The sequence below is a fragment of the Ochotona princeps genome, chromosome 4 (genome assembly GCF_030435755.1).
Source record: "Ochotona princeps isolate mOchPri1 chromosome 4, mOchPri1.hap1, whole genome shotgun sequence".
NCBI classification, from domain to species: Eukaryota; Metazoa; Chordata; class Mammalia; order Lagomorpha; family Ochotonidae; genus Ochotona; species Ochotona princeps.
In genome coordinates, this window is record NC_080835.1 from 28,294,481 (window position 1) to 28,320,064 (window position 25,584).

The 25,584-nt window shown below is 37.3% G+C and overlaps 1 protein-coding gene and 1 pseudogene across 1 annotated transcript in view; both read right to left on the bottom strand.

The window, feature by feature from the left end:
- ELP4 (elongator acetyltransferase complex subunit 4) overlaps positions 1–25,584 on the bottom strand; it is a 224,632-nt gene that overhangs the window by 136,695 nt on the left and 62,353 nt on the right. Inside the window, exons 5-6 of the mRNA XM_058663218.1 lie at positions 22,035–22,174; positions 5,469–5,553 (exon numbers count right to left, since the gene is read on the bottom strand). Coding sequence (XP_058519201.1) covers positions 5,469–5,553; positions 22,035–22,174 — 225 coding nt within the window. The remainder of the gene's footprint in view (positions 1–5,468; positions 5,554–22,034; positions 22,175–25,584) is intronic.
- LOC118759643 (U1 spliceosomal RNA) lies at positions 22,434–22,567 on the bottom strand (annotated as a pseudogene).

A 25,584-nucleotide genomic window follows, 5' to 3' on the forward strand; every position in this document is an offset into this window, starting at 1 on the left:
TGGAGGCTTAGCCTGCACTGCCTTGGTGCTACCCACAAGGCTTGAGATTTAAAACTGTGTTTGGGGCAGCAGTGAAGAAAGCTGTGTCCCACAGTGGGATTACTGGATTGGATTTTTGGCTCTGGGTCCTGACTCTAGCTTCTTGCTAATGCATACCCTGGGAGCTCAAGTAACTGGGTTCTAGTCAACCAGACAGAGGATCTGGATTAGGTTGCTAGTTCTAGATTTTGGTCTGGCTCAGCCTGTCACTGCAGGAATTTGCGAAGCTTGTTCTGCCTGTTTCTCTGCCTCTTCAATAAAATAAGAAATAAAATAGGGCCCAGCACGACAGCTCTATGGCTAAATCATCGCCTCACAAACACCGGCCTCCCATAGGCATGCCAGTTTGCACCCTGGCTGTTACACATCCCATCCAACTTCCTATTTGTGGCCTGGGAAAGCAGCAGAGGATGACCCCGAAGCCTTGGGACCCTGTACCTGCGTGGGAGACCTGGAGAAAGCACCAGGCTCCTGGCTCAGCTCTGGCCATTGTGGCCACCTGGAGAGTGAATTAGTAAATGAAAGATTTTTCTCTCTGTCTTTCCTTCTCTCTGTAAATCTGACTTTTCAATAAAAATAAATAAATCTTTTTTTAAAAAAGAAATAAAACAAAAATTGGGCCTAATTTAATAGTGACTAAGAATTATGACTGAGGTAGCCAAATAAAACACAACAAACGCAAATAATAATAGAAAAGATATAAATATAATGTTGGAAACTCATTGTTGGTATTAGAGAATTCCATGTTTTAATAAGCTACACATTGCTCAGTACTTATTATTTACTGTTCTATCTAGTGCCTGATGTATTGTGTCAAAGATGTTCTTAAGACATACCTTTGGTCATATACTTACACTTACCTTTAGTTTTTAATTTAAATTCAACACTTTTTATAAAATTTAATTGGAGGACATTTATAACTTGAGCTTTCTGACATCAACATCATAATAGTGACCCATATTTCTTGGGAAAAGAATATTTTAAAACACTGAACAGTCCTTGGATGACTGTCAAGAATATTTACAAACACAAACATTTATGATACATTTTACTGCTTGGGTTATTATAAATGGACAAATGTTCTGTAAATGCATTCATTAGCAATCAAAATTTCTGGACAAAAAGGAGTTGTTAATAAAATCTGGTTCATGCCAATAATTAGATAATCATTATTAGAGGTTCAATGCAAAAAATAATTCTCCTTTAAAGTCATGATAAAAAATATGTGATATGTGAGATCTGATTTCTGAAGAAACAAGATCCTAAAATGTATCATTTGCTATTGCCATGAAGTATTACCAGTGAAATAAGCTGGTGCCATTCAACATAATCTTCATATTATCTATTTCCCTGATATTACAGTTGAAATTTGAATTTGTATATTCCTTTTTAAAGCAGAATTTATTGACAAAGGGAAGTAGGAAAAATGGATAAAACACTAAAATATTTACAAGAAAATATAACAGAACAAAAAGCCTAGTGAAATTATTAAGCTTGTATTAGTAATAAGGAGATGAATAACTTATCATTTGTTATAGATACTTTATACTAATTTGCCAGAAACATTTATGGTTTGTACGGATGCCCGGGCATATCATTCTACTTCATTTCATCAATGAAGAAATAAAATAATTTTTATGCATCACCAAGAACCATAACGTAGAATATAACAAGAAGCCATCTAGCAGTACTTTTAATACAATAAAAAAAGAAAACAGGATGAACTACTTTGATTGTATCATCATGTTTCAGGTTTTCAAATTGTGCTTAGTTTACATTTCTTTTTGGGTGATCTCACTGTTTACCTACTCTCCTGCTCACTGCATCCCTTCATATATCCAGAGAATTTTATAATTTGTAAAGCAATACTCTGTTTTATGTTTTTAGTGTCAAAAAACCTGTGGCCTAAGTAATGTACAGTCGGTTCTATTCTTTGTTGGTGCTATGAATTCAATCAGGTGCTGAACAAAATATTTAAGAATTATATTTGTACTAAACATTTACAAATCAGTTTTCTTGGCAGTATTTCCTAAACTATATAAAGCATAATGACTTTATTTAATGTATTACCTATTTTAGGTAGAGATAGCTTAAATCATGCAGATGATATGAATACGTTATATGCAAAGAATTTATCATTAATTTTCTTTCTAATTTGAAAGGGAAAGAGACAAAGAAGGATGGAAACAGAAAAATATCTTCTGCTGGTTCACTCTCCAGCAAGGAGTCTAGAATTCAACCCAGATCTCCTCCCATGAACAACAGAGACCCATGTGGATCTTTTGCATCCATCTACTGCCTTTTAGTTTTCACATGAACAGGAAGTTGGAATTAGAAGTGAATTCTAATTCACTTCTAGGCACCCCAGCAGGAGTGTAAGCATCCCAAGTTGTCTCTTAACTGCTGTGCTTTTACTCACCCCAGTACTTTACTGTTGTGTGGAAGAAACTTGACCATCTTCAGACCCTGCTACCCATGAGACCCAGAGGGGTCTTGGGATCAATCCCCCAATATCAAGGGATAACTGACTATGTATCTTTCCTGAAGCCCTATATCATCTTAGTTCTATAGTCCTGACTTTATGTCTCTGCCTTAATCATTTTACTACTGCTTACCAAAAAAGCTTCTGCTATCGGTTTACAATTAAAATACTGGTAGGCACGGAAATGAGAAACTCAGAGTTAGTGAAATGACAGATATGCTGGCATACGCCTAGAGACAGAAGGGAACACTAACACAGAGGTAAATGCAAAATGCACTTTTAAACATCTACTTTTTCATTTGAAAGGCAGAATGACAGAGATGGTGGAAATTGGTCCTCTGGTTCACCCTCCAAATGCTTGCAGTGGTAAAGGCTGGGTCTGGGTGCAGTTCAATCAGAACTCCCACGTTTGGTAGGATCCAAATACTTGAGCCAGCTCCCGCTGCCTGCAGGTATATTAGCATAAAGTTGGGTCAGATCAGGTGAGGCTTGACCCCAAGTACTCCAATATGGGATGTTGGCATCCAAGCGCAGGTTTAATTTGCTGCACTAACATATCTAACCTATGAATGTACAACATCTAAATGAGGTAAGTGAATGGCACATTAGAAATGTACTTGAACAAAATGCTTCAACTTAAGGCATATATTTATATTTTAAAAATATGATGACAATCGGAAAAAGCTTACATTATAAATCTCGGGTCATTTGTGACAGATAAGCCTTCATCAGGCCATATGATTAAGAGCATGCTGTGTGATACAATAAAAATTAAAAGCCTTTGACTATAATGTAAATTTAAAATGTTATTTGAAAAGTAAGAGAAAAGTTAAAGAAGAAAGAAATTATACAAAGGAAGGAAAGGGAGGGGAAAAAGAAGGGATTATTATATTCTTAGAATTTTTTCTATGAACTACAATGAATCTTATCAGTTTGCATTACCTCTCATGTTACTATAAAAAGAATAAAGTAAAATAAGTAAATATTTTTATAATATACATTAATTGAGAAAATTTAACATATTCTAATTCAGTGATCAGATTACTTTTGACTATATTATACTAATATATTTTAAAATGCCAACTTAAAAACAATTACAATTATGAAAACAATCTGCAATTTTCTCTACCCAAATATCTTTACAGATGACCTATTATTTACTACTCACTACCGTTACATACTGCCCTGGTGACATAAAAGGTAGATCGTATTCTATGGCCAAGAGTCTGGAGGTCTCTGCTGTCTTCAGTGAACACATTTGAAGGATGTACAAGAGAAAATAGGATAGAGCTTTCTTTTTAGGAACCAGGATTTATTTCATTGTCAGAATCTTATGATGACTCAGGAGACCTTTTTTTTTTTTAAGAAACACCTGGCAGATGCATTTTTATGGCTTCCATAATTCATCTAAAATTACTGAACAAGATGTATAGGTTAAATAATTAAGTTAACAGCACAACCTATAAGTTACAGATATGGAAAGCCATTTACCATACTTTATTTCTAATAAGATCAGGAATATTGTTAATAACCTGTTAGAATGTTTTAAATAAAACTTTAGCAAACTCTTATTTATCATCTATGTGTCTACCTTACCCCTCTTAAATCTGTATAAAGCTCAACAGTTATATGACCTGTTTCTGAGGACTAAGCTGTTTTTATAAAAAAAGGGGTTCTTTTTTTTAAAATGACAAACATTGCATTCCATTCCACCACTAGCTTACTTATTTAAGATTCCTAAGGTGTGTATGCTTATGCATTTCCATTTCTTTTGCCCCGCTTTGACTTTCCTGCCTTCTATAAGACGTACTGCTCACAGATGTGTCATCCTGCACAGCAGCCGCTCTGAACACTGTAATGTAGGAGTTGTTATGACATGCCTGTTTCCATAGTTACTATGGCTAGTGGGGAGAGTGTCTGTCAGGGACCAATTTACCTCTCCAGACAGGCACTGACACAGAAGGGAAGACTTGGTACCCATAAATCCCAGCTATGACCAAACACACAGCAACAAGAAGCCAGCTGAGATTGCATTAAATGTTGTAGGTGATTAAAAAAACCCCTGATATACATGAACATTCATCCAGTAGTGAATGTGTGTGTGCTCTAATCATGCACATAAATATATTTTGAACTTGGTGTTTAACAACAAAACAGGTTTTAGTTATTTATTTGATCATGGATAAATTCCTAAATATAGCAGTAAAGTTTAGAATATTTTTTAAATTGTGAATTAAAAGCAAATGTAGGTGATAATGAAAAAAAAATAAAATCTCTAATTTTTGTTTCTTCTTAAATTAGAAAGCGTGGTACTCTGGACATATTTTTTGCCAAGATAATATAATGCAATATAAATATCTTAGTGGAAAAAGCAATCAATTGTTGAGAATTTTGAAAGGTGTGATATCTAGAAACAAAACTTCCTCATTTTTAAGCACAACTAATGGGAACATCTTTATTAATGGAAATTTGGAAGAAGTTTTAAAAATCAGTTACACAGGAATAGCTAAGCTACAAAATATTTTTAGTTGGCAAACAAAAAATGCATTTTTTATTTGATGAGACAATTCAGCATAATACAATCTTAAGACAATTCTTACATGTAGGTAATTCAAATTTAAACCTGAGTGACACAAACATGAAAAATTCAGAAAAAAAGTGGCATCTTAGATTTAAAAGTAATGTTAAAAATAGTAACTTAAAAATAACTAATGTTGACAATGCATGTGTAACATGTGATGTGCATATACAGAAAACTAACCTGAAACTCCAAAGACAAAGGAACAGTCAAGCTAATGAAGCCTGCCTCTGCTTCTTTAAGTCATCTGTGCTTGCAAATGGCTTGCTTACTGTTGATCATCCTGAGAGCTTCTGCGTCTACCCCCAGAGAGCTTCAAAACAATGTTACATACACATGCTAATACAGGGCTATGAGGGTGCTCCATACCTGAGGATTGGATCCATCAAATCCTTCCTCATAAATGACATTCCGGATAAACTGAAGCAGCTTCAAGTAGCCAGGGGCCAAAGAACTGTCAGTAAGAAGCAGTTCAAATATATAAATGAGATTATTATACAGGACATACTGAATTGACACTAAAACATTAATAATTACAATGAATACATTTATTTAAATGCAAAATAAAATAAGAAAATAGTATTAAATAATCCTAAAGGATGAAGTCAATACATACAGGGAATAAGTTATAATGCCTTGTATTAACTTATTTCATGTTCTTGACATTATGGAATGACAAAAATCTGTGGTGACCAAGATAACTGAATTATGTCAGCATTAGTTACCTCCAAGAAAATTAATGGTTTAATGAAGCAACGTAAGAGATGAAGCCACTCTAGCTTTTCAGGAGTAATCATACATAATTAGCACATAGTTAATGAACTGTTGCACCAAGTGCACCTGAATCAATGTCCTGATTACGTGAGCTCATTTTCCATCAAAGTTTAAACTTTCTTAGAATTACTAAAATCATAGTAATTAAAAACTCCATCTTTTCAGACACATGAAGATGAGTACAACTTGTACTAAATTTACTATCTAGTTCAGTTTTTTAAAGGCAATAAATTAAATACAAGAATTTTAAGTAACCTGAATTATTTCCCACATGTTAACACTAACATTAGCATTTTAAGATATTTTATAAGTGGTATGAAGTATCTAAAAGAGGACATAATAAATCTGAAGACAATATGTTTTACATTGACTGAGTGTATGGGGTAGAATGGATAACGGACTTTCTCTGTTTCATGCATGGACATTAAATGTCATCTCAGTATTGTGGAATCTAGCTGTTCTGTAGGCATTAAAGTGCCTTGTGCTGAAAAAAGCTTTGGCTGATATTAAAAGTACAAAAGCAGTTCTTTACTGTGAGTCTAATGAAAGTACATACACAGGTTAAAAAAAAAAGTCTCAAAGAAAGCTGATCAAAAACAAATGTGGCTCCAAACAATGAAGGGTTTGGTTGGCTGGTTATTTCCCATGTACTTATTCCCTCATTTTCAGTGAAAATAAAGGTAACATGAACACAGTTTTACACCTGTAGGAGTGAAGAAATGTATCTAGAAATAATATCCTGTAAGGATAATGTTGTCTGTTAATATTATTTCATCCTAAGGTCCCAAATTATGAGATGAATTTCCAGGCAACCATTTGTGAAATATCACTGCAGGTTAAAGGCAGAGCAGATGTAGAATATAGCCAGTGAAGCTTAATATGCCAGTCATATATATAGATCATTATTATTTAAATTTTTATTAATATAAAAAGAACAGAGTTCGAGTATTTTTTAAGTACAATTCTAAGATACCCTCAATTTCCCTTCTTGTCTTTTTTAATTCTAAGATATATTTTATCACCCCTTTTTTTTTAAAATTTAAACTAAAACACAACTTCAATCCACTCTATAATTTTAGATTAAATGAACCACTAACCATATTATTCAACATAATGCAGCAACGCTATAATCTTACAGGAGTATAAACAAGAGCTACTAACAAAAATCAAATCAGAAGATGCTTGTCTAATTCCTATTTTTTTGTGTGTGTTCCATATTAACTACTACATATCAGAAAAAACATTGATATTTGTCTTTTTGGGAATGGTTTCCAGCTGCAACACAGAAACTCATTTTTTTTAACATCTGAGTAATATTTCATGTATATATACTATGTGTTCTTTGTCCAGTCCCCAGCTGATGGGCATCTGGGTTGAATCCACATCTTAGCCACTGTGAGTTGAGTTGTTATAAACATGCGGCACAGACAACTTTTTGATATGCTGACTTCCTTTTGTCTGGCTAAATCCTCAGGAGCTGGATGGCTGGGTCATATGATAGATTTGTTTTCAGAGCTGAGAAATCTCCATGAAGTCTCCAATAATGGTTCTACTGGCTTACATCCTCACCCATTTCTCCACATCACTTTCAGCATTGCTACTTTGTTTTGTTTTGTTTTTGGATGACAGTATTCTAACTGGGGTGAGGTAGAACCTGCTTGAGGTTTTTTATTTGCATTTCTCTAATGATTAGCAATCCTGAACTTTTTTTTCCTAAGTGTCTGTTGGCCATTTATATTTCTGCCTTTGAAAATTGATTGTTCCTGTCCTTTGCCCACTTCTTCACTAGATCATTTTTTTCATTATTGAGTATCCTTGAACTCCTTATAGATTCTAATATTAATCCTAAACTTCATAAATCACTTGAAAACATTTTTTCCCATTCTGTCAGTTGCCTCTTCACTTTGTTGTGTACCACCTTTGCTGTGCAGAAGCTTCTTAGCATGATGTCCCATCTGTCAATGTTTACTTTTGTTGCCTGTGCTTCTGGGATTTTTTTCGACATGTCTTACAGAATTAATTTCCTGAATGCTTTCCTCTAGTAATTTGATGGTATCAAGCCAAAATATGGATCCATAATCCACTGAGTTGATTTTCTTTACTTTTTAAAAACAGATTTATTTTTTATTTTATTGAAAAGCCAGATATACAGAGAGGGGGAGAGACAGAGAGGAAGATCTTCCGTCAACTGAGTGACTTCCCAAGTGGCTGCAATGGCTAGAGCTGAGCCAATGTGAATGAATATATATATATATATATACACTAAATAAATATATACACTAAATATATACACTAAATATATATATACACTAAATAAATATATAAATATATATAAATATATATAAATATATATATATATATATATATATGAACTAAATAAATCTAAAAAAAAAAGGGCAGATGATGGTGCAAGTCTTTGGGACCCTCCACCCATGTGGAAGATGCAGAAGTTCTAAGTTTCTAGCACTGGATCGGCTTATCTCTTGCCTTGGTGGACATCTGGGGAATGAACCAGCAGATGGAAGATCTCTTATTGTCTCTGTTTTTCTCTCTGTAAAAATTATATGGTACAAGAATAGTTTTTCTCATTAAAACAATCCAATGCCAGTTTCATTTTTTTTAAAAAGAAATTTTGATATATTTAAACATTATTTTAACTACTTGGTCTAATCACTTGGAACATTATTATTCTCAATTATGATTAACTATTATGTAAATCAGTGAGAAAATGTCATTTGTATCATCAAAACTTTACTTACATGCATATATCAGATATTAATGTATGACAAATAGTGTGCTACACTTGTGAAGCAATAGCCACAATATCAAATGCCTGAGCCACTTGTACCAAATAGTTTCTTGAGCTCAATCTAAATTAGCATATAATTTGCATGTGACTATAGATGTTGTGAGGCGTATTCACAAGTAATTTTCAAGTTAAAAATTACAATTACCTGAAGGCCGTCACTTAGTGAAATTTCTTCTCTGATGCTTTTCACCTAATAACATCAAGTTTGATTCTCATCAACAAGGAAGTTCAGCTAAGAGAACTGGTACCTCTACGAAGGTAGTAAGGACATGAAGACCAGCGATCAGCAGAGGTCTACAGGCCACTGTTGGGAAAACACTACATGGGCTAAGCAATCTATTGTTTGAGAGGAGTACTACAGCGGTGGTTAAGAACATGAAAAATAATTCAGTTCCGCATCCCCGATTTTTGTAAGTGATTGAAGCAAACATGTCTCCTATTGCTCTCATTGTTGTTTCATTTATCCAGGGGTGAATGGCATTAACACCTTTACAAAAATGAGCCAAGTGAGCGGTGTGTTCCTTCCGTCATGTGTAGTTTCAGTGAGAAGACATTTGTCTATGAAGGAAGCATGCCTTTGCTAATATCTGACCATGTGGGTGCCTTGACTCTGGACTTTGCAGCCTTTGACATGGTAAGAAAAAAGGTTTCTGTTGTTTAAAGACATCCAATTTGAGATATTTTTGTTACGGTAGCCCAAAGGCACCAAAAAAAAACCTATCAAAATTTGTACTCACATATATGCTCTGACTTTCCCATGCTGTCTCTGGAAATTATCTGAAGTCCTACATTAGTCCAATAACTTCATTAGGGCTCAGATCTCATTCTATACAATGCCACTCCAACAATGATTCTCTGTCTTTCCCACAGCATTAACCTTTACCTTACTTTTGACATTTCCTGTAATATATAAGTAGGCTTATTTTTAAAAACACCTTATCATATTTGCTTCATATCTAAATATTACATACATATACATACTATTTTTCCTGAAAGAAGGGGGTGCATATATTCATATCATATAATGTGAGATTAAAGACAAATATCACAAAATGAGTAAAGAAGGCAGAATTGTTATGTATTCAGTGATGACAATATGTATATATCAAATAATACGGCATTCACATTTTTCACATATTAAATTCTGCAAAAAAGGAAAATAGGTGATATTTGTAATTCTGCTTTTGATTTATTTCATTTAGCATACTGATTTACAAATCCAACAGGGCCTGCTCCCAAGACCTGAGAAGCTCCTGACTCCAGACCCTCCCTTGGAAGATGGCTAATGATGTGACAGGGATCTCAACAACTGTACTGGGACACAGGAGCACTCCAGATTACCATTACTATTACTGTCCATGATAACAAATTAAAAAAAGAAAGGTATGGGGAGACTATAGAGACTACAGAATCCAACCAGAACTAGTCTACCGAACCAATACTCAAAGGCGCCTCTGGAAAAAGTCTTCATTCCATGAAAGACACTCTCTAGGCCCGCTGCAATGGCTCAATTGGCTAATCCTTGCCTTGCAAGTGCTGGGATCCTGAATGGGTGCCTGTTCATTTCCCAGCTGCTCCACTTGTCATTCAGCTTCCTGCTTATAGCCTGAAAAAGCAGTGGAGGATGGCCCAAAGCCTTGGGACTATGCACCTGCAAGGGAAATACAAACGAAGTTCCTGGCTACTGGCTTTAGATTGGCTCAGTTCCAACTTTCCGTTCATTTGGAGCCAGTGGATAGAAGATCTTTCTGTCTCACCTCTCTGTAAGTCCATCTTTCAAATAGAAACAAATAAATCTTAAAAAAAATAAAAAATTTCATTCTTTAAAGGAAATACTAACAACTGATCTTCCAGATGCAAAAAAATCAGTATATAAATCATAAAATGTGGATAATCAGGGCTGTATAACATACACCAAAAGGGAGACAGTGTGCTTTAGTATCAGACCAGGAAGAACAGGATATTTATAAAATTACTGAGGGGCCCTAGTGGCTAAAGTTCTCGCTTTGAACGTGCCACAATCCCATATGGGCGCCAGTTCTACTCCCGGTGGCCCCACTTGTGGCCTGGGAAAGCAGTTGAGGACGGCCCAAAGCCTTGGGACCCTGCACCTGTGTGGGAGACCCAGAAGAGGCTCTGTGCTCCTCAGCTCTAGCTGTTGTGGTCATCTGGGGAGTGGATCAATGGACAGAAGATCTTCCTCTCTGTATATCTGACTTTGCAATAAAAATAAAATGAATCTTTAAAAAAAATTACTGAGAAAGAATTCTTGTGATTGTGATGTTACTCAAAGAAATGGAACAAATTGTACACAAAATTAGAAAAACCAATACATGAAATGAGTGAGAAGACAAGCAAAGGAAAAAACACACGAGAAATAAATTAAATCAGTAAATTCAATAAATCAAATAAAAGATACAGTTTTGAGATCTTTGGGGATACCATCAAACAAACCAATATCTAAGGTTTGGGAGAGACTAAAGGAATAAAAAAACAGAGTGGTGTTGAAAACAATATCAGGAAGCCCCCTCAATTTGGAGAAAGATGTGGATATTCCAATAAAGGAAGTCGATGGGAGTTCAAATAAACATGATTAGAAATGAACCTCATCACAACACATTAGGTTCAGACTTTCCAAATACAACATAAAGAAGCACTCTAAAGTTGGCACAAGAAAAAAATACTGTCAAGGAATTCCCATTATATTCAAAGCTTATTTTTCAAAGAAACCTTCTAGGAAGGATAGAATGGAGGATATTACTAACATAATAGAATTTTTGATAGAAAATCAAATGAAATGATTAATTAATAATAAATAATAATAATTAACAGAAGATGTCTCTGTATAGCTTTGCCTGTCAAAACCAAACTACAAACAAAAACAAAAAAACCCACCATTCGACATAAAATTAGCTCTCAATAATGTTAATTATTATTAGTCCTTCTAGGGTCAACATAATACAGTAATTCTTCAGTGGCACGATAGGATGGACAGATGGGACAAGGTAAAAGGCAAGAGAACTAGTCTACTACCTCCCAGAAATGCAAGAAGGATGACTTCTTATGAAGTCCTTTCAGAAATAAGTCAGATTGTGGGGGAGGACAGGGCATATGGTGATCATTTTTTCAGGGGCCAGAATACCTAGAAGAACTGATCTCCAAATGTGTTTTTCTTACATGAAAGAACTAGATAGGGTAAAGAGACTTGATTTTTATCAGCATGAAAAATAACAGACCAAGTAGTTACATTTTTTCCAAAGGTAGAAATAGCTTTATTGACCTACTTGTCAATAAAACCGTATGTTTCTTATAATGTATTCCAAACATACCAAGAGAAATAATTAAAATAATGGGGGAAGGGTCCGGTGCACTAGCCTAGTGGCTAAAGTCCTTGCCTTGCACACATTGAGATCCCATATGGGTGCTGGTTCTAATCCCAGCAGCCCTGCTTCCCATCCATCTCCCTGTTTGTGGCCTGGGAAAGAAGTCAAGGATGGCCCAAAGCCTTGGGTCTCTGCACATGGGAGACCCAGAAGCAGCTTGAGGCTTTGGATTGGTGCAGCTCCAGCCGTTGCAGCCAGCTGGGGAGTGAATCAATGGATGGAAGACCTTCCTGCCTGTCTTTCATTCTATCTATGTGTATGACTTTGTAATAGAAATAAATAAATCTTTAAAAAAAATCACAAATGCATTTTTCACTATAAGTAAACCTGGAATTTAGCATAATGCTATGCTTACGGAAGGTATTCAGGTTCCTGGAAGGGGTTCATGTCCAGAGATGGTGAATAAAAAACATTGTCAACAAATGCTTATGCTTTTGTAAGAAATGACACTATCCTCTTTCTAATACAAGAAACCTACAACCTTATAACTAGGCAAGTGTTACACTTGTGGGAGAAAAATAGCCAGTGGCAGGCATTCGGGGCCTGGTTAATGACATATTTGTGTAAATTATACTAGTGTGCCAGCCTAGCTGCCTATTTTAGTCTATTCTTTCTTCCCCCCCTTTGGAGATGTGTGGGAAAGGTGGGTTGCTTGGAGAAGTGGGTATTAGGAACGTACTGGAGCATGTTTGACTTCTGGAGGTTTCCATGGACTGGACTCACTGTACTTTCAGGTAGGTGGGAGAGCTGAGACAAAGTGGTTTAGAGGAGGAAAACTAGAGAGCATGTCTGGGTCAGACCATGGCACCTGCTCACTTAGGACACCTGCACTGGGCTAAATAGCACTGCCCAGTGCCCACCAGTTACACACAAAAGTTGGGGCTGCGGGACATGTCTGGCTGGGCTGGGTTACAGCACCCACTGGCATAAGTGTGAGATGGGTCAGGGTGTGGGTTGGGTTGAGCCAGTCTTCAGTGCACACTGACATGAGCAAAAGCCAGAATGAAATGCAGGCCAGGCCAGGCCAGGCCAGGTTGTACCCTTACACACACCAGTTGAAATGAAGCCTGGAGGCGGGGGAAACTGGACTAACTTGCTGCATCCATGGGTGTCTATGAGAGCCAGATGGGATGTGACACAGATCAGCCTGGAAGGAAAACTGCGGGTTCTGATGTGCTGGGCTGCAGCTCCTGTTGGTGAGCATGAAAACCAGGGCTGGGAGTGTGCTAGGCCAGTCAAGGCAACAGAACCTGTTGGCATATGTGTAGGCCATGTCAGGGGGCAGATTGGGCTGAGTTAAGCTGTAGCACACATGGGTGTGCACAATAGTCAGATGGGATGTGGGGTATACTAGGTTAAGCTGCAGCACATGCTAGCACATGCAAAAACTGGGCAGGAGTCGGGCCTGGTGGGAATTATTGGGTGTTATCCCAACTAGGCCACAGTACCAGCTGTGCGAATGAAAACTGGGCCTATAGTGGGCTGTGCCATGACAAGCCGTAGTACCTGTCAGTTTGTGTGAGATGTGAGAGCAGAACAGACTAGGTAGCTGCATTCATTGGTATTTGCATTGGTTGGACCAAATCTGACCCTGCACTGGCTGGCACACTGAAGTGTCAACTCTGACATCACCCCAGGTGAGGTTTCTTTGGGGATTCGCCAGCTAGATTATTGGACTCAAACCCTGGCCATAGAAAAATCATAATATATGTGCTCCAACCTGGGTGTTGGTTGGTGATGGCTGTGCCGTATATAGAATGCCCAGATGTACATGGGAGACATGACAGCCAGTTGATCTAATGCAGCAGAGGATATTAAGTGCCTTGTCAGAGGATGGAAAGTAGAATAGTTGGACCACTTTCTTGGCCAAGCTTTCCAAAATGTTCCTGGGCCTTGAATGCACTAGGGTAGACTTGGTCAGCTAATAATCTTTGGAAAGATTTTCTCAACTATGGTGCAAAGAAGATGATGACCTCTCAGAACTATCGCAACCACTCAAGGAACACCCATGGAACATTCTTCCCTACATCAGGGTCTGGAGTCTATCAGGTATCTTCAAAGGATGGTCTCCTACACCTGTGTGATGACGTGGTTTAACAGCAAAGAGTGGCCCCTGCCCTTCCTTCTGCAGTCACAGGAAAATAAAAAGAAAACTGGGACATTTGTCCCACCAATCTTCCGCCATGTCTCCACCTTTCCCACCCTGACTGGAGACCCTCATGAGCATACATTCCTCTCAACTATGTAACCAAATAACATTAATTAAAAAGAAATACCACCAATATTTTTCATCCTTTTTTCAATCCTGATAAGATCAGAGATAGCTAGCAATCAGATTATGTAGAAATGTGAGGCCTTCTGGGCTTTATCAGAGCCTGCTTAGGATAGGTGCATTATTCTAAAGGACACAGGAAGTCAGTGGGGGGCTCGAACTGGAGTAGTGATAAGAACTAATATACCTTATAAAAACGGACTGCTTAACAAGATAGCTAGCCACTGTTAGCTACAAAAATGACTTATTTCAAATTACTTCAAGTAAAATAATAATTTGAATTCTTTAGTCTCACTAGTCATATATTCAAGTAACCATCAGCTGTATGTAGCTTGCAGCATAAACATAAAAAATTTCCGTCACTGCAGAAAGCTTTATTTGGGCAATGTTCTGTTGAAAGGGTTACTAGAGCTGTTCTGGAGAAAGAAGACAAAGACTAAGGAGTAAGATAGGCTAGAAGACTGTCAGAAGAGTTTTGGTAAGAAGTACAGATAATATACACTAATACGGCAGAGGTGAAGACTGAAAGAGGTGGTGTCTGACATGTTTTGAAGGTAACAGTTGTTGTGTTTTGTTAATAGAGGAGAAATAGAAAAGGTCAACGATTACTTTAGTAAAGGGAAAATGAAAATTTGGAAGGACACGTACAAAAGTGAGAGAACTTGCCCATGGAGAAGACAACTGTGATTAGGGCTGGGAGAGATATGCAGGAAACAGTAAAATGAAAACCATGTGTACTCCTGAGGATAACATGCTGCACTCGAAAAGAGGAGTAGGATAGTCTAATAAACTCTGTTTATCTGATGGGCCCCTGAAAGGAAAGAAAGGAAGGGGCAGGAAGGCAGATTTTGCAGAGAGAATGAGAGACAGAGAGAAATCTCCCATCCACTGGTTCACTCCCCACATGGTCACAATGGTCTGAGCTGAGCTAACCTGAACTAGGAGGTTCTTCTTGGTCTCCAAGTGGATGCAGGGGCCCAAGGATTTGAGCTATGCTCTCCTGCTTTCCCAGACCTTAAGCAGGGAGCTGGATCAAAAGGGACAACCATATGGCATCCCTGCAATGTAGCTGGAGGATCATCCTGCTACACAACCATACCAGCCCTAGGATATTGGTTATCTAAATATTCAGATATCATTTATTTACACATAAGCAGCTAACAGCACGGTTTCTTATCACACTTAGGTGATGTCTTTCCATCATCCACTATAACCTATTTGTAAGTTCATATGGTTTAAAAGTAAATGACTTTGTCTGAAATTTTAGTCCTACCTACTTCTTTTCTCACGCATGTGAAACTTCTACTTATGCCATTTAATAAAACTGTGGTTCCCCTCTACCAATGAGAGTTATATTTTTGAAATATACCTTTCCAAGGCTATATTTCAGTTCCTGGCTTCATCCCACTAAATCTTTGTACTAAGAACAAGTCCATTGTTAATCTGAATTATTACTGTTTTTCACATTGAGCTACCTGCAAATGTGATCAACTGCCAACTCTTTCTTAAATTATGGGATGAAATAAGTCAAAATCTTTTCCTCAAGGATTTCCAGTGTTTGAAGGAGAGGCAAGCACTTGGGCAAGGTAAACAAGTATGAACAAAAGTGGGAAATCTGGTTGGAAAGTCTGGTAAAGAAACATGGTAGGAAAGAAGAAATGGAATAATTTCTAAAGTTTTGACTATTATTTCCATCCTCTTTCCATTGATTTGCTTTTCTAAATTTTCCTTAAGTGATTTCTTCAGAATTGAATTCATGACTAGTAGAAAACTACTAGTTAATGTAATAAAATAATAGCTATTTTAAAGGATAAATTTGTAAAAGTCTTGAAATTCAAAGAAACATATCAAAGTAAGTTTTAATTTCTACTAATTTGTATGCAAATTCAACATTTAGGACCTAACACATATATAATAAAAAGGCAACATTTCACAACATACTAATTAGTTGACTTGGGTTATGCTTTGATTTGATTTGATTTGATTGTGTTGTCTCCAAAATTCAGGTGTTGCTGAGGTGATGGCATTAAGAGAGCCTGTTCAGCAGTTATTAGGCCATGAGGACTCCTTTTTCATGAAGGAGATCAAGTCCCTTATTGAAAGAGGTTTCCTGCAGCGTTCAACTGGCTTGCTTGTCTGCCTTTGTCATATGAAGACATAGTGGTCTTCCCCTTCAGAAATGAAAGCAACAAGGCACCATCTTGAAAGTAGACAGTAGCTCTGCCAGACACCTGAACTTGAGAACACTGTCTCAACCCTGTTGGCATCTTCACCTTGAACTTCCAGACTCCAGAACCAAGGGAAAATAAGTTTTTGCTCATTGGATATTATTTAGTCTCAGCTAAGTCGTTTAGACAGCAACAGTAAGTTTAGGCAAGTGCTTTAACAAAATACATCAACTGGGTGCCTGAAGTGACAAGAACTTAATTTCTCATAGATCTGAAAGAACCAGCAGGGCTGGTGTTGAGTGAAGTCCCTTGGGTTGCAGGTGATGGTCTTTCTAAATTGCGTGTTCATGTGACCTTTTCTAGGTGCGAGAGCTTTAGTGACGCTTTGATAAAGACACCAATCAATCACAACGCACCCTAATGATGTCATTTAAACCTATTTAGTCCCTAAAGGCCCTGGTTTTAAATTTTGGGAGGACAGACGCATCCAGCTGGTAGTAGCAGTATGCTAGCCAGGAGATTTGTTTAACACTTAGAAAGCTGAACCTCTGTCCTGACTCTGAAGAAGGACAGCATTTTTTCCATGGTGGAAACTGAACCGCATCTGGACAGACCTGTTAACAAAGCTAAATTCAAAACAATGTCAAATTTTAAGACCTTAAAATGTACAAATATTCTCCAAATCAGTTTTCTTAGTATTTTTTTTTGACTCAGATAACTTGATTCATGATGTGAAAATGTCAAAATAAAAGTACCATGATAATATTATTTTCATAAATTTCACATTTTTATGCCCAGGGTTTAATTTGAAAAACCTGAACTGCATGCACAGATATTTTCTACAACTAATCTCCTGATGATTTTAGATTAGTTATTGCAAATATCAAATGACCTTTAGTCATTCCTACTGTAAAAGAAAAACCTACATGTTTTAAGAGTCTTTAGAAACTGTGAAATTACATATCACATCCTTACATATGATAGTAGGACACAGCTACATCCTTTAGTTTTAATGATAGCTGAAGTATAGACCAGGGTAAGGCTTAGCTTTATTGTTTTATAAATGAACCAGTCAAACTCATTTTAGTGAAATGAGCAAACACTTCTCATAAATTAAAATAAATCTCACATGGTAAAGTACTCATTTTCAAAATTAATTTAATTACATGTTTAAATTTAATTACATTTAATTAAGCAGTTAAGTTTAATATGAAATAAATGAATTATCAGTTAGCTACTCTGAAATGATATACTGCCTTGATAATTAAAATCTATAAATTTTCCTATTTTGTGCAAAACTGGTAGTTCAGAAACATTCAGAAAATGTATATATGTTAAAGACCATTGGACCATGTCCTTATAGCTGATCCTGGTGGAAGTTTTATGAACCTGGCTTTGAGGTTGTACATTTACTGCATAGGTAATGAAGGCAGTATGGTATGGAAAAAGAGCAGATGTTTGGGTTATAGCTTAGTTATTGAGGGTCTACAAAAATGGGAAAGTTACAGTGCAACTTTGCTTCATGTTTCCTATAAAATATCTTTCTCATAAAATTGAAGAGAAAATTAAAAGAGATATCTCATGGTCACAAAGTTTTACCATTAAATATTTTTTCTGAGGACTCTCATGTGTGCTGGTGAATCAGTCTGGCCAAAACGGATCTTATGATCTTGATATGGCTACAGTATCCCTTGGCACAAGTGTGGACTGGGACTGGATGCTCTGAGTCGGGCAACACTCCAGCACCGTCTGGTGATTTGGAGGACCAGGGTAGATATAGAATAGACTAGGCTAGGTCTCTGCCCCTACTGAGCTGTATGAGCTATGTCTGGGTATGGATGAGCCTTGGCTGTGCTGAAACATCCAACAGTAAGAACCAGAATGGGCTGAAGGCCAATCAGGAAAGGCCACTGTTCCTACCAGGACAGGAGGTGGACTAAGTAGGGTTGGCCTATGGACCCACCAGGATGCGTAAGATCTGGCATTGGGAGAGGTTCTGATGGAGAAGCCTGGGCAACTCCTCTGGCAGGACATAGTCCCTGCAGGTGAGTGCAACAACCACGATAGGGAGCAGCCCAGACCAGGCCAGGTAAAGGTACCCACCATAATACATGCGGAACAGTCAGGGGCGAACCAGGCTGAACCAGTTCACATCACTTGCTGGCGAATTCGAGCACCAGAACAGAGTGTGGGTCATGCCAGGTTCAGACGCAACACTAACCAGTACACATTACGGCTAAGATGGGGTGCTGGCTGGGCTGGGCTAGGCTTTAAACCCCACCTGCGGGAGCTGGAATTGGGGGTGGGCCAGGACAAACTACAGCACCCACTGGCAAATGCCGAGGCGATGGGGGCCAAGCCAGACTGGGCCGCGGCACCCAACCAGCACACATGAGAACTGGGGAGTTGGGGGCAGGGGGGGAAAGCCGGTAGGGGGAATGTGGAGGGCTCACCAGCTAGACTGCCACTCCCACTGGAGAGCGTGAGTTTGGATGGAGGCAGACCAGGCCAGATAGGGCCACAACACCTGTAGGCCTCATGTGAGCTCTATCAGGGGAGTCAACTTGGGTTGACTGTTCTGACTGCTGCGTGCATAAGCCAGAGTATGTGTGGGTTGGTTGGGCTTTGCCGCAGCATTACCTGGCAGAGGCTGGCACTGGGGACTAACTCTGTCAAGTTAAACCGCAGAACCACTTGTGGAGAGTATGATCTGGGAGTGGGAGTGGGGAAATAGTGGGCACCTCCCTCTTGGGCTATCACTGCCACTGGACAGCATGAAAACCAGGACTGGGGTAGGGGTGGCTAGACACAATGGCACCTGCCAGCACGTGTGTGGGCTGGAAAGTAGGGCTGGTTGGGTTGAACTAGGCTTCAATGCCCATTCACATGTACGAGAGCTAAATGGGATATGGGACAGACTAGACAAGCCTGTGGTAAATACTGGCAAGCATGGGAACCAGGGCAGGGGGCAGGCCTGGTTTGGGATTATTGGGAGTCGCCCCAACTAGGCTGCAGCTCCCACTGGTTTGCTAGTGGGCCAAGTGTGTGCTGGGGAGAATCAGGTTTGGTTGCAACACCCATTAGTTCATGTGGAAGACAGGTCTGGAAACAGAAATGACCCAGCAAATGTAACCACCAGCATATGCATAAGCTGATTTGGGGATGGACTGTATTGGACCCTGTACAGGTATTCACACACAAGAATCAGGTCTGGGACCACCTTAGACTAAGTTTGTTTGGGGATCACTCTAACTGAACTGCTCATCTCACAACCCCAACCATGAAGACTATGTCATTCAGTGGATTCTGAATAGAGGTCATCGCACTTGGAGCACCAAGATTGGCAGCAATTCAGAACTAATGAACTATCAAAACTGCATGAGCAGGACCCTTGGAGCATGCCCCATGCTGGAGACTTGGGATGGATGGGAGCTTGGGTGGGGCTTTTCACTTTATCTCTCCTCTTACCCCAGATACAGAAAAATACATATATAATATTAATGTGGAACAATGGTCTTACCCACTTTCCTGTAGTCCTTGACCCTTTGTGCCCTAATCAATTATCTAAAGATTACCAAAATAAAAGAATTAAAAAAGTTTTTTCAAACTATGAAATAGCACATATTTTTCATTTAATTATATCATTCTTAATAAACATTTTACGTGTTTTTTCCCATGCACATCATAGTTGGAGGCAGAACAGGTTTTTTGGTAAGCAGTAACTACTGACATTACATATTTATTTATTTGAGAAGGAGAGGGGTATTAACATTTCCATCTTCTGGTTTACTCCTCTCCAATGCCTGCAATACTTGGGGCTGGACTGGGTGCAGGGAACTCAATCTACGTCTCCCTCATTGGTAGCAGGAACTCAACTGAATGTGCTAACACTGCTGCCAGCCACAGTATATATTAACAGGAATCAGGAATCAGGAATGGAAACCAGGTACTGAGGTAGGACACAGGTATCTTAACCATTAGACCAACTGTCTGCTTTGGACGAACTAACAATGAATCTGGATTTCATAATCTACTATTTGAAAAAGAACAGAAAGACCATTTTGGCCTATTTCCCAAAAATAGGTGTACGTGTGTGTATATATAATTTAGTATGTGGAAAAATTTGGAAGCAGAAAAGTCAATAGGTAATCAAAGTTAGGAAAAAATAAGTGAAAAATTAACAATGGGGGCCAGTGTGGTGACCCAACTGGTTAATCCTCCATCTGCAAGTGCCAGCCTCCCATTTGGGTGCTGATTTGTACGCTGACTGCACCACTTCTGAACTAGTTCTCTGATTATGGCTTAGGAAAACAGCAGAGGATGGCTCAAATCCTTGAGACCCTAACCCATGTGGTAGGACTGGAAGAAGCTCCCTGGCTCCTGGCTTTGGATTACCCAGCTCCAACAACTGTGACCATCTGGGGAGTGAACCAATGGATGGAAGATCCTGATGTCTCTACTTCTCTCTGTAAATCTGACTTTCTAATAAAAATAAATCTTGAAAAACCAAAACCAAAACAATAGCTTGGTGGTATCTTTGTGGCTAAGGTCCTTGCCTTGCATGAGCCAGGATCCCATACGGGCACCCATTTCTGGATCCTTCACTTCCCATCCAGCTCCCTGCTTGTGGCCTGGGAAAGCAACTGAGGGCAGCCCAAAGCCTTGATACCCTGCACCCACGTGGGAGACTCAGAAAAAGCTCCTGGCTCCTGGCTTCATATTGGCTCTGCTCCTGCCAATCTGGCCAGAGAGAATCAGCGGATGAAATAATGTTCTCTCTGCATCTCCTTCTTTGTTTATCTGCCTTTCCAATAAAAATAAACACATCTTAAAAAAAATTAGTGATGAAGGTATCACAGATGGTATTTGCACTAACATCTACCTGTAACTTCATAAGAATGCTGATTGTCACAGTATTTAAGAAAATTGCCTAACTGCTTAATGTTATAAAGAACTATGTACTTGAATCCTGAATTATTTTTTAAATTCTTTTATCAGTGCTCTTCTCTCCATAGCAAAGGAAACTAAAGGAGAAAGACAACAAAATCTTCTGAAGTGCTTAAATGAAAAGACAATGAAGTATACATAAGAGCAGATTAATCCTGGTTCTATCAATGAGTAGTTGAATTTTAGATAAATCCCTTGCAGAAATTTCAATGTTTTCTCCTCGAACATGGGTTCATGGGTTATTAAGATTTTATGAGCTAGCAGACTGCTGGATCCACAGCAGAGATGTATAAATAATAGCTACTAAGACATCAAGACACTCTTGCTAAGTTTCTAGCAATAGACTGGAGAATGCATAATGAACTGAATAAATTTAAAATGGGGTGAACAACAATAATACGCAGAATATACTTTACTAAATTCTCAAGGAAGTCTAGAAAAAAAGATATCAGATTTTTAAGTTTTTCAGTTTACTTCCTGCGTATTAAGTGCTCACTTAATAACTCATCTTGGATTTAAATGGTTTTAAGGTGTGTTAACCATTCAAATTAGAGTTTGATATTAAATGAGTCATGAACTTACCAGGATTCTATTGGAAGGTCTGATGATATTTTTTCCGGGAGAAAAAATCCATGCCATTTTGAAGTCTCAATTAGCTCTTGTGGCATCTTTTTTGATGCATCATAGCAGTGACCAAATTTGGAAGAAGACACTGGTCCAACCTGCTACGAAAAATCCATGTTCGTTGTTAAAATGAAACTAGGATTTAAAGTTAGAATCCATTGCTCTTAAACCCAATAAAACAATGATATAATTATGCATTTTAGTATTAATAAGAGCTACATATTTTATATATAAAAACACATACATACTCACCAAATTGTTTAGAAAAATACATTCATAATCAAGCTAAATAAATATAGTCAAAAAACAATCATTTCATGTATCTCATGCTTTTTCCCTGTTTTTTTTTTCCCCCTTTAGTGGCGAGCATGAACACAGTTCTCTACTAACACACATTATGCAGGTGTCAGCACATTCCCAGTGCAATGGATGAGCCTCGCCCTGGGAGAACCACCTGCGTGATCAGGGCATCTCCCCTGCAAGGTAAGTATATGCTTCTTCACTCTTAGTGTTTAGCAAAATTGGATCAAAGTGTGAAAATATTTTCAACTCTTTTATTATATTGCATAATTTGCTAAGTTCAAAATTTAATACACATAATTCATCAATATTTAAAGTTCCAATTAGTGATTCAATTTTCATAGTCCTAATTTTAGCTGGAACTAGACAAAAATCAAGCCAAATTAATCCCTTCATTGGTTAGAGGCCCGAAAGAAACCAGGTATTTGAATGCGATATACTGAGCAGCACCTTCAAATTAAATTTTTAAAAGACAAAGGTTTCTTAAAATCTTAAAATAAAAGCTGGTAGCATAAAGTATAACAGAGACTTTCCGCAAAAACAAAGCACAGAATAAAGAGGAAGAATGTATACAAGACCCAGAACTTACTATCATCAATAGCTAATATCTATTAATCTCTCCAAAAATGTATATTTCTCACAGAAGACTCTAGTAACTACTGACAGTGAATTTATTTACACAGTAAAGGCTGACAGTATAACATGATTATTATATTGGTTTGAACGGATTCCAGACTTGTTTTTTGATTTAGCACTTGAGAAAAACATAAAATAAATAAAAAATTTCAAAGGTAAGATATGTATACACATCTTTCAAAGCTGAACTACCAACAATTACATCTGGCGACAACTTCTTGCAAAGCTCTGATCTTACAGAATTTCCACTCTCATGAATGCTACAAAACAGACACGTTGCAGAACAGTCAATAAAAAGATTGTTGCAAAAATTGGAGCATTATCAAGTAGGAGGTTTTTAAAAATTTTTAATTTAGATTTAAACACGTTTGCTTGACTCTAGGTATTTGCATTTGAGATACATTTTTTTAAGATTCAGCCTATGTATTTAACATTTATTTTCTAAATAAAATGACTATCCCTCTACCAGGTGCTGCTTATTTTCATTAATAAAATACATTTAAGTTGACTTCAACCTAATCTTTTCAATTCAAAATGCACAGAATTGTGTTGCCCAAAACATAATGATGTATCCATTTACTATGAAATTTACTGACAAACCATATTATATTACATTAAAATATATCTTTAATAGAGTGTAAAGTTTTTTAATGTGAAGTTATTAGTCTAAAGCAATTTAAACAAGGTCTGTTCTTTGGCCTATAATCTATTCTTTATCCGGATTATAGTTCAGAATGTTTTTACTGCAATCTCTGCTAGAGCTCATCTTTTTATTGTGTAAGTCCAAGCTGCGTTAATGTTTTAGAAAGGCCTTGACTAACTGAACTTTGATCTGATGTCTTCATTGAGAAAAACACCAGGCTGCTCATTTCAGATGCAAATCCTCCTAAGGCCCAATAGAATTTAGTAAAGACTGCAAAAAAGAAGAAACCAGAAGTTTCCAGGATCCTCTTTGAGAATCCTGGGGCACACTGGTGTCCTTAATCCATGCTGCATGGATTAAGGTAGGTGATAACCTTTCCTGATTCAAAAGAATAAGCAGAGTGCCTACAAACTGGGTGGAGACTAGGATTTGGCTATAATAAAACGCCATGCAATAAAAGCTTGGTCTATGTCAGAAGCCTCTGAAAGGGCCTCAATGTACCACATTCCCAGGCCTAGTAGGGAAGCTTGCAAAAGCCTACCTGAATCAAATAAGCATGAATAATCTATTTTAGCAGACTGACCATGGGGAGAGAGAAAGAAAGAGACTTTTCACTTCTTTTAAGATTGAGTTAATAAATTTATTAGTGGACTGAAGGTTCTTGAAGTCCCATGCACTCAGAGAAATATGCTACATTGCCAAGAAGAGAAGTATGCTTTTTAAGTTGCCGTCTCTATTAATGTTTCTAATTATAATATTAATATGATAGAAATCTCAGATTTTGGAGGAATCAAGGCAGAAAATTAATATCAAGCTGTGACAGTTTATATATGGAACACAAATATTTATTAAAATGTAAAAATAAAATTAGAAGCTTTTTCATATTACTGTTCATTTATTTAGATATTGAGATTAGATAAAACAACCAATTTATTTATAAGATAAAGATCATTATAAAAAAGATAAGATTATTGATCATTAACTCCATGGAGGTACTTAAAAATATTAATCTATCATGATTAACCCAGTTTCCATTGTAGAAGTTTCTATTTTACATTCATGAAGAACCTTTTAACTGTCTTGTCTGTAGAAGCAAGCAAAATGAAATAGTTTGGAAAAATCTTTCTATGCTAAAAGAAAACTAAGCTTGATGGACTACAAGAGGAAAACAGAATGACAAAATGATACCATACCTCATCTCTGTTACATTACCAAGAAACAAAGCACTTAGAGAAAAGTTGCACCACAAAAAATCCACATAAGGCATTTTCTTACTATTATTATAATCTATTGTTCTTTAATTTGGCATAACCAATATCAAGAATCCAGTTACTAAACTATTTTGAACTACAGCTCAATTACCAGAAACTGGAGGTCCTATTTATTTCATTAGGCTGTTGTAGAAATCTACTGTAACAGTAGCAATGAATATTCTGTAAATTATAAAACACAATGTAAATATTAAATCTGTTATGGTGCCAGAAAACCAGAAGATCTATTACACTCCCTTATAATGACATTGCCTCTTTCTGGTCATACACATGCACACATCTCTCACAGGTCTCTTAAAGCTGTGTCTTGAAGAAGGAAAGCTGGAGAGTAAGGAGAAACAAGGTAATACTTGAAAAAGTTCACAGAAAATGGACATTATGAAAAGTGATGAATGATTCTCAAGATTTTTTGCGTAAAAATTAACTCATTATTTAATTTCCCCAAACTTTTCACATAACATTGTACAATAAAAACCCACTATATTACCAGGAATTGTTAGAATACTAGGCTGTGGTACAATATTGAAAAAATTAAGTTTCAGAACATCCTGAGAGTTCGAATTCATGGAGGAGGGAATTACAAAATTAAAAGGGTATACTTAGGGAAGAAAAGGACGTATCTATCCTGGAGAGCAAATAAAACATGCTGAGGAAGGGG